At 36.5% G+C, this 9,954-nt stretch overlaps 1 protein-coding gene across 1 annotated transcript; it reads left to right on the forward strand.

Annotated features, from left to right (window-relative positions):
- The first annotated feature begins 3,949 nt into the window (after positions 1 to 3,949).
- On the forward strand, positions 3,950 to 9,152 carry LOC127813904 (transcription factor LRL2-like). Its single transcript, XM_052355026.1, has 10 exons — positions 3,950 to 4,018; positions 4,209 to 4,278; positions 4,337 to 4,390; positions 5,771 to 6,105; positions 6,345 to 6,446; positions 6,574 to 6,696; positions 6,854 to 6,919; positions 7,356 to 7,421; positions 8,349 to 8,408; positions 8,573 to 9,152. The coding sequence occupies exons 4-10, from the start codon at positions 5,788 to 5,790 to the stop codon at positions 8,726 to 8,728; spliced, it is 891 nt and encodes a 296-aa protein (XP_052210986.1). The 5' UTR covers positions 3,950 to 4,018; positions 4,209 to 4,278; positions 4,337 to 4,390; positions 5,771 to 5,787; the 3' UTR covers positions 8,729 to 9,152.
- Positions 9,153 to 9,954: the final 802 nt, after the last annotated feature.

Here is a 9,954-nt window from a genome sequence, read left to right on the forward strand (position 1 = left end):
CATCTCATCACCGAATTCGGCCATGGGAGACTAGAGAAAGTGGCAAGGGACCTTGGGGCAAGGCCCTAGGATCGATCTTGGCCGACAATCGGCCTTGGCTTAATCGAGAATGATCAAACTTTCGGTCGAAAGAAACCAAAATTTACCCACTGTAAATTGATTTTTGAGGCAACTTTTGGTGGGTTTTGGACTCATTTAGGGCAAGAGAAGACATCAGAGGCCTTGGGTTGCTCGAGATCCATCGTTTAGGGGTTTGATTTTGAGTATAAAAAGGAGCTCGAGTGGCCGAAAGTTTAAAGAAATGAGAGCTTCAAATCAACCAAGTTTTTGAATGAATTGGGGTTTCAAACCATAAGCTTTTTGTTGCTCGTGGCTTAAGGATGAATTCTGAAAAGTTTGAGGCATTTTCATGTTGGTTTGATAGGGTTTCAAGACCTCGTTGAAAATGGAAGGTGGACCGTGAGGCCGAGAGTTTGGCCGGCAAATTAGAGGCCCCCTAGTGTTCCTTTCAGGCCGAGAGATAAACCATCGTGATCGACTTGTCTAAGAAATCAAAGTGGTAGAGCAAACCAGCATCGCCGGTGTGCTGGATCTGGAGAAAATGACCGGCACATGGGATTTCTTCTTGGAATGTGTGCGGGTGCGTCTAGGCCTAGAAAATTGTGCAAAAAAGTTCAAAAATCCTAAAAAAATGTGATCTAAGTGTTTATGGAAAAAGATTTGGTGTTTGGCTTTTTAATTTCTCGATTTTTGCAATAACCAGCCTCATTTTGAGTGCAAATGAAGCTTTGAGGTAAGTTCTGGAATTTTCTATTGAAGTTCTTAGAATATAATGAATTGTTGTAGAAAAAGATTTGAGAAAATAGTCAATAAGGTATTTATTTGAAATTTTAGAAGGAAAAATGAGAGAAAATGAAGAAAAATATGAAGAAATTAGAGTGTTGATATATTCCATGATTAAATATGATTTATAGGATTGTTGTACTCAATATTAAGTGGTTTGTGCAATTTTTGAGGTTTGACACGAAAATTGAGGTCAGACACATAAATTGAAGCAGTGCATGTTTTTTGAGATATTCTGAATTTCGTGCTAAATGTGAGTGATTTTGTCCCGAGAACCTATATATGACATGTTTGTTTCATTATACATGATATTTATTGAAATTATGATCATTTTGTCATATTACATGGAAAGTCATAATTTTTACATGACACGATATTATTAACATATTGATATTCGTGCATGGGATTGAGATATTGCCTTGATAGTGTAACCATAATTCTCCAAGAGTAGATGATGGAATCACGTTAGGATTATCCTGAAAATAGGTCAGGATTCTGCCTAGGGTTCCGTGCCGGGCTAGTGGGCCAGGGAAGTTATACTATGACATACGATTGTTCATGTTATTGTATCATGCATTCACGTATCATTTTTTTAAAACCTCACTAGAAGATTCATCTTCTAATTGGGTTATGCTCCTGAAATATCAAAACATTCTAGTTAGGATTTGCAACTATGGCAAGGAGATAATTGAGATGTAACGGCACGTGATGACGTGATCGATGGGTTCGACGAGTTCTTTCGATATATGCTCCTTTGTGAAGATTCAGGATATGTTTTTAGTCATGTTTAGAAGATTATATTATATTGATGATTATGTATAATTGTTACGGTTTAATGTATTTTTGAGGCATCATTAGATTGTATCTGAGGTGCTTAGTAGTTATTTCGAGAAATGAGTCTCCATGTATTTAAGTATTTGATGGTACGATAGTACAGATTGTTGTATTATGATTAAATCAAATTCGATTATGTACTATATCAGGTTTCTATTATTGCTTCTACATTTATGATGATTACATGTCTCAGCTTATTGATTCTTATTTTGGTATGCTGAGAATGTAGATCGAGATTGTCGAGAAATGATTATATTAAATTTATGTTGGAAAAAAAAAATATTCCCAAAATTCTTAAATTATTTAACGTTCGAAAAAAGTGGAGCGTTACAGCCATTATTAGCACTACCTTTATGCCAGTCTCCGCTCCCAACTCTCTCTTTCTGCTTGTGTGCAACTTGGTCACCGCTTGGATCCAACTCCTCTCAATCTATCTCATGTTGTCCACTCTTGTGTATGGAGATTTTGGGCCACTCTCTCCATTCCTCAACCCTTAAAGTCTTCTCAAATGAATTATATTAATAAGTTTTAGAACTTTCGAACTTCTCAACATCTCTCTCTCTTTCTCTTTTAAGAAAAAGAATGAGATGTGATTTAAGATTACAACATCATAATACTCAATGTTCTCGTGCCTCTAAAGCCTTAGTCAGGAACACCAATCACAATTGGGCTCACTTAAGGTTAAACATAACTTTAATAAAAAAAAAAAATCATATTTCGATTAGATTCTTTATAACTGTGAAACCAAAATTATAAAAATATTGACAAAAAAAATAATATTGGAGATTACGACATTGGAATACAACGCCTTTATGCCCCTATAAGAATTAAGAGCACTAATTGCAATTGAGATCCCTTAGGGTCGAACAAAATTTCAATTAAGAACTCTTATTTTGATTGGGTTTTAAAGAACACAATTGAGAGAGAGAGAGAGAGAGAGAGAGAGAGAGAGAGAGAGAGAGAGAAGGAAATCTTAGAAAATGATGGTCAATCTTGATGGGAAGAAGAATGTTGTGACTAGGTACTAAGGAGGGGTAGTCCTTCATCGTCAAAATCTTCGTCTCAACGTCTCCGATTGGGATTTCTAGTCCAAGAAAGAGAGAGTAGAGAAGAGTGTCGCTTATAATTGTCAAACATGATAAATGAAGAAGAAAGAAATGACCTTGTAAACATGTGTGTATCTTATATTTTAGCTCAACATGTTATATCAATAGTTAACGGTGAAATAAAATTACAACTAAAGATGGTATAGAATTGAAATCAACTTAAAAATTGAATAACCCAATTGAAAAATTTTAAAATCTAATCTAAACTTGAAATAAAAGGTAACATTTGAGTTTTGTTTTTTTTTTTTTTTGAATTTATCCTATCTTGAAAATAACCACGCTACTGTTTTAAATGTTTATAACTTAAAAATTGTCACTATATCTTATGTGTAATTTAATCACACCTTAAGAGTATGAAACCTAATTCACTCTGAACTATTTTATCGGCATCTTCTTCTTCTTCGTTTCTACTTTTCAGGATTTTTATACTTTATTACAAATTTATTATTTCTTAATTAGCACTAGGGCTGGCAATAAGTCGAGTTGAGCCGAGTTAGGCCTAACTCGAGCTCAGCTCAATTGATTTTAGCTTGCCTCATAACTCGGCTCGAGGTCGATATGAGTTAATTTTTTTAGCTCTAGTTCGGCTCGATGATAACTACGAGCTGGCTCTGCTCAGCTCGAAATTGATTATTACCTTACTTTTATGTATATATATATATTTAAATAATATATTTATAAAATTATTAAGTATATATTTATATTATTGAGTATTAAGTAATAAATATTTTTTTATTTAATAAATTTATAAAATTAATATATATATATAAGTATATCGAGATGGCTCGTGAGCCAAATGAGTCGAGCTAATGGTAGCTCAAGTTAGGCTCATTTACTAAATGAGCCAAATATTTGAGATTAAATTTGACTCATTTATATCATGAGCTAACTTATTGAATCAATTTTCAAAAAAAGTATTAAGCCAGCTCACGAGTACCTCGGCTGATTGTGAGCCCCATTTAGCACTCAGAATTGGGATTTGTCAAGTGGAATATCCGCATTGGATCTAATGGCTGGGTGAGCCCGATCCATCATCACGTTTCAGGCCCAGCCCAGATCCACCAAAGGCCCGGCCTACTCCAACTTTCTCGAGCATTCATCGCTCACATATATATATATATATATATATATACATATTCTCTCACCCGCCAAACGTAAATAAATATCCGCCCTTATTCGCTGAACTGAAGTCGTTCCCTGGCCTCTGCTATTTGATTCCAAGCACCACATTGCAGGTCTCTCTTTCTCTCTCTCTGAAGATTATTAAGTTAGTGAGTTGTCTAGGGTTTATATTTGTTGATTTTGTGCTCATTGAATTGGGTAAACCAACGGAAATGAACTCTGCGTCGAATCCCGTATATGTTTGTGTGTACATATGTATATTAAGAACTAGTTTGGTTTGAGGATGCTCTCGGTTTTTCACAGCTTTCTGCAGTTCTGCGAACTGCATTCTGTTGCGAAGAACGTAGCGCCGACTCGCACCTTCCGACTCTCTGTACCTATATATATATATATATATCCATCTGCGTCGTCTCATTTTCTCTTGTTCATAGACGCAGCTTTTTATTGGACAATTGCTCAACACGATCAGCGGAACGATTTTACAGGTTCTGATTCGTTGAACTGTTGTTTCTCACCTGACCTTAGTGTTTATGCGTGTGTTTAGTTTTTCCGATTTAACGTTTTCCATTTAACATGTGTTTGTTGTTGAAACCTCTGGTAGTTTCATCTATATCAAGATAGCGTACTGTTTGTTTTGCTTTGATTGCAAAATGTTTCGCTGCATCGTATGTCTGCGATTGCTCCGTTTTTGTGTTTTCTGTACATTTTGTATTTTCTTTCATTAAACTCGTTCTCTCTATATCTATGGATCCATCCGCGTGCTATAGTTCTTTCTTGTCTCGAAAATGCAAGGTTTAATTTGTTGAATTAGATAATCGCTCAGCAAGAGTTTCTTGAGTCGATAAACACGATAACACGTTTGGAGTAACTGATTCAGTGAACAATTACTTTTCACCGTAATATATCTTTAATGTTTTCGGGAGTTAGATGCTTATGTGCCTAGTGGCTTCGATTTACTATGTACATTTGTGCAAGTGCTCTATTCAGTTAATTTTGTTCTCAGTGGGATGAAGATGAATAGGCTTTTACAGGTTCCACGTGATCCTCAGATTGATTCTCTCTTGGTTGCTATTCTGTCCATTTGTAAAGCTGATTATTGTTTAAGAATGGCTCTGGAACAATGGGAACTTTTATTATGCTTTTATGAATTTTCAACTTGAATTCTGTCTGTAGAGAAATTACTAGATAAGAAAACTTTGTAATCGGCACCCTAACTCTTTCAGTTTTCTCTGTTGGGCTGGCAGTGGAAGAATCACATGAGCCAGCTAACAATACATACTATTTTTTCTTCTATTTTGCTAGTGTTTTCGCCTCACGTTTCTAAGCCTAAGATTTAGGTAGGCCACAAAAAAACACATTCGTCAACTCACATGAAGTGTTTTCACCTCAACTTCGAAAAATTGACTCAACTTTGTAATCATGTCTCCATGCCTGAGATTGAATGTTCCACAAAAGAAACATGTACATTAATTTCTCATTTAAGGGAAGACCTAACTTGAATGAAGCTTAATGCCTGTTGGGCTCTGCTTGAATGGACTTGAAATATTATTCGAGTATTAGGGTATGAAGTTCCATTGCAGAAATCTACAATTCAGAATACATGAACGGTTCTAATTCTGTCACATTAATCCTGTCTTCCTTTTCTTTAGACCACATTTTACATGACTTAACTACATGATTTATACATGCCTATCTTCTGGTCGTAAAGCAATTTTTCACACTGTAATCAAATTTTCCTTCAATCAAATTTAATTTGACTAATTTTATTGGAGTCCACATTATTTCCCTACTATTTTTATCTTTTATGTTTATACTGGACTTTCTGTTATGATTTCATTGCTTGTGACTTTGCAATTTTTAAGCAGTTTCTACTTTAGATAACATGGAAGGACAATTAGGCCATGACCACCCTCTCTGGTTGACGTCATTGGCTTTTGGTGGAAATGCCAGTGATGTGTCTCACACTTGGCAAGACTATCCAAATCAGCAGGTCGCTGTGGCAGCTAGTATGAGTCAGATGCCTTCTTTAAGTCCACCACTATCTCAGTGGATTCACTGCCTGCAAACATCTCACAATTGTATTGAGTATCTTTCCAATAGCGATGTCTCTGAAAGCCAAAGGGAGATGTTATACAATAATGTAGGAGGGGCATCTCGTTTGAAGCCTGCTGTTTCTTCAGTTGGCCTTGATACACGGAAGGTAGTAGTCATACTTACTGATATGCTAAACAATAACAGCTTGTGAAGCTTCTCCAAATTTTAGTAACTTCTTTTTTTTTTTCTTCAATTTTCATGTCAAATTGAGATGAAAGATGGAGAATGAAATTGCATGTGGCACAGTGATTCTTCTGTTGTTAAATTTGTGCCAATCTGATCTCTTTTGAGCTCAATATATGTGAAGTATACCTGAATAAATAACTTCAGAACTAAATACTTAAGGTTGAAGAGAATCGCATCATTCAGGATCCAAAATGTCTGAGGGCTCAAAATGAAGGACCAATGATCAATCTCACAAGTGCAGAATATCAAATGCATCTCCAGGTCAAGTTTCATAGTTTCCCTTACTCCAGTAGTGCTCCTCCTTTTAGAGTTCTTTTTATTATGATAATTGGAGTATATCTTTCTTCTGTTTATAAAAGCTTAAACATGTTCATGTGACATATTTCAGGCTTTTCATACTTCCCAGAAACAAAAATCTAAAGAACCCCATTCCAGAGTTGTAACACCAGGTTTCTCCTCAAAGCCACACAACCAAAAAGTATCAAGACGCAGAGCCACAGCCAATGATCGTGTAAGCAAGCACCTTTAATAAAGCGCAAACATGCAGTCTATAAGGATCCTACTGTTTATCACATTCAACAGGAGTGCAACTTTTGACTACCAATGGACATTGTAAAACTCTTGCTGCTAGAATTGTGTGTACTTCTCTAACTAGCCAACGTTTTCAGTCTCGCAGATTGAGGATTGATGAGAGACTTGATGCATTGCAGGAACTGCTTCCACATCCCAAAGAGGTAAATTCATGGGGGGTGGGTTGCACAGGCATGCATCTATATGAGGATGCATTAGTACATGTATTTTAGTTGAATGTGAAGCAAAAATGAATTGGCGTGCGTTATGAATTAGTCCGAGCAAGAAGCAAATTACGTCTATTAATTTTGTGAGTGAATATTGCATATGAATATTGTGTATCTCAGCAAAAGCAGGAACCTGAATGCATTCTGTAGGTTAAGCCAAAGGAGATGTTCTACCATTTAAAGTTGTAGGAGACCTTTAGCATCTTAACTATCTTAAATATATATAGTGGCTCAAAGCTCTTAAAATTGATGATGTTTCCATATTTGTCTGGCTTCAGATCAGTGAAATTTGTAGGAAAACTCTTAGGGGCTTAACTTGCAAAATTCATCAATGTTGCCTGATTACAATAATCTATTTTTTGTGCCTTTGCAGGGGAGTAAGTTATCTCTACTTGATGACATCATAGACCATATCAAGTATTTACAGCTTCAACTAAAAGTAAGCTTCCACCGTAATGCTCTTACTGCAATGTCAGTTTCATAACTTAAATTGTAGGAGATGGTTAAGAACAGAATTCCAACTCTTGGGGAATGTATTTCATTTCATAGAATTTGATACATACAGGCTTTTAGCCAACTTAAAGCAGTACAGGTGTTGTCATTTTTCATGGGGAGTTTTCCATGGTTGGGGCATTGTTTTAGTCCTATGATCTGGGTCTGTATTAAAGACCGCCTACCAGAGACTGAATTCAGATGGAAACTAATAATCAGGGTTAGAAATTTTACCTACTGTGCAATACAGTGTGGTATAATTTACTAGCTTAAGCTTCTGCTGTATGCTCCCTGAGAATGGGCAACTCTCTGTGTGATTACATGGAACTTTTTGTTTTCTAACATCTGTACTCGAACAAATATGCAAATCCTTATTGTTTCTTGGAAAGTGGGCCAGTATTTGTTGAAATTTACAGATAAAGAAATCTCAATTAATGAATTGTAGGACTGGGTTCAGGACTCTAGCATTAACTGTTATTACCATTGTTACCAATAAGTTGCTATTTTGCGCTATCAGAATTCTCATCTACTTCCCTCTAGAAGAGTTGTTCTTATTGCAGGATTATGGATGTCCCGAGACAGTATTCTCATAATTTGTATTTAACATACATCAAAGTTTCCTCTGTTTCAATTCATTAGTCAAGGACTGGTCCAAGCACACACTTCAACAAAATTATATTCTTATTATTGAGCTCCTGCTACATTATTGCTTTCTCCTGCTTATTATGTTCGGCCAATTTCTTTGGCAGTCATCCCAGTTGCAGGATTGCTTGGACATTCCATTATAGTTTGTTCATTATTTGTTCTATGCATGCATTAAGCTTTCTGCTATTGTGAAACAAGATATTCAGTATCTGAGGAATTTCATCTGCAGGAATTAAGTCAAAGCAGATTGGGAGGTGAATCAATATCAAATCCTTCTATTTTCTTTGAGGTAACTTGTCGTTGCTTACAAGGGAGAGGTCAAGTAAACTCGTAATAGACTGCTTCATGCTATCATTTTCAGTAATTTGATTGATTTTTTTGGATGTCTATGATTTATTTTGTTCATTTCTTGATAAAGAATTGTAGTTTTTTTTTTCCGCTGATGATTCACAGGGTTATGGCCATTACCTAGTTAATGAGCAGCAGATGTTGAACGAACCTCTGGAAGAGATGATGGGAAAGTTACTGGAGGTGAATCCCGCAGCAGCAACCCAACTGTTGGATAGTAGGGGCTTGATTATATTCCCACCGGACTTGGCTGAGGAATAACAAGTGTTGTAGATGCTCAACATGCCAATCTACTGAACATCAGATTTTATTGCTCTTTTTGTTCCCCTAGTTCTCTACCATGGGGAATAGCTGGATGAAACAACCATTTCTGAGCTTCTACCACTCCAATCATGAAACACGATCAAACTAACAAGTAACATCAGGTAATCTCGGCAGCACTGTGGTACTACTACCCAATCAAAGTTTTGGCGTTTGATTGGTACAATTATCTCTCTTAGAGTCTCTTTACTAAGTGTACATGCTTAATATGTTGAAGCAGAGATAAGAGCCTCGCTGATGATTCTAACTGTATATCCCATTCCCTTCCTTCTACACTATCGCTGTACCCAAACCGTAACTTTTGACTCACACTCCTGCATCCCAATTTAGAATGGTTTCAGGCGCTTTTGGTCAATGAACTAAATTCAGCATTATGATGGGACACTTTGGGTGAGTCCAATCCATTTGTCTGGACGAAAAAGGATTTTTATTCATGCATGAATGCATTTTTTCACGTGATGTAACATGTTTTCAAGGTATTATTTGGTGTTATAATACACTTAACAATATTTAAGGTGGTGGCTTAGTGGTAGGAAGGGGCTGAAAACATCACCTTGCAAGTTAGTACTCACCTTGCTAAAATGATCCTATAATATCATAGGTGTGTTATAGGACAAATCATGTCATTTCGTAAGTTCTCAGGTTCCTAATAAGATAGTTTATAAAACTTAGAAAAAAATTATTTTACATTGACTTCTATAGAACAAACAAGAGGTGTCGGACAACGAATTAGAAAGATGTTGGCTGATTTTTAGGAGTGCAATAAATTCAGTGCACCTTGGAGGGCTCAGGTTATTGAGTTGATTTTAACTCAGTGTCTTAGGTTTTAATATTTATTATACTATAAGTAAAATTATCCCTCTTTTTTTCTTGTCGGGGTTCCTGGAACATGGTCAAGTAACTGTGAATATTTTAAACTAAAAATACACAATTCCTTGTACTTAAAATAGTTGATAGTATCTTCTTTGGAGTGCGATTTTGTTCATCCCCGTTAGTTTGGGGGGGGTAAAAAGGTCATTTCGGGGGGGGGGGGGGTCTTCACCCACCCTTTTCCCTCTCTCCTCTCTCTCCCCTTCCCTTGCTCTCGTCGTCGTCGACCCTCTCGCCGCCTTCCGTTGCATCACCCCGCCTCATCGCGCCTTTGCAACGCCTCGTCGCGCTGCGCC

Source organism: Diospyros lotus, chromosome 12 (genome assembly GCF_014633365.1).
Source record: "Diospyros lotus cultivar Yz01 chromosome 12, ASM1463336v1, whole genome shotgun sequence".
Classification (NCBI taxonomy): Eukaryota; Viridiplantae; Streptophyta; class Magnoliopsida; order Ericales; family Ebenaceae; genus Diospyros; species Diospyros lotus.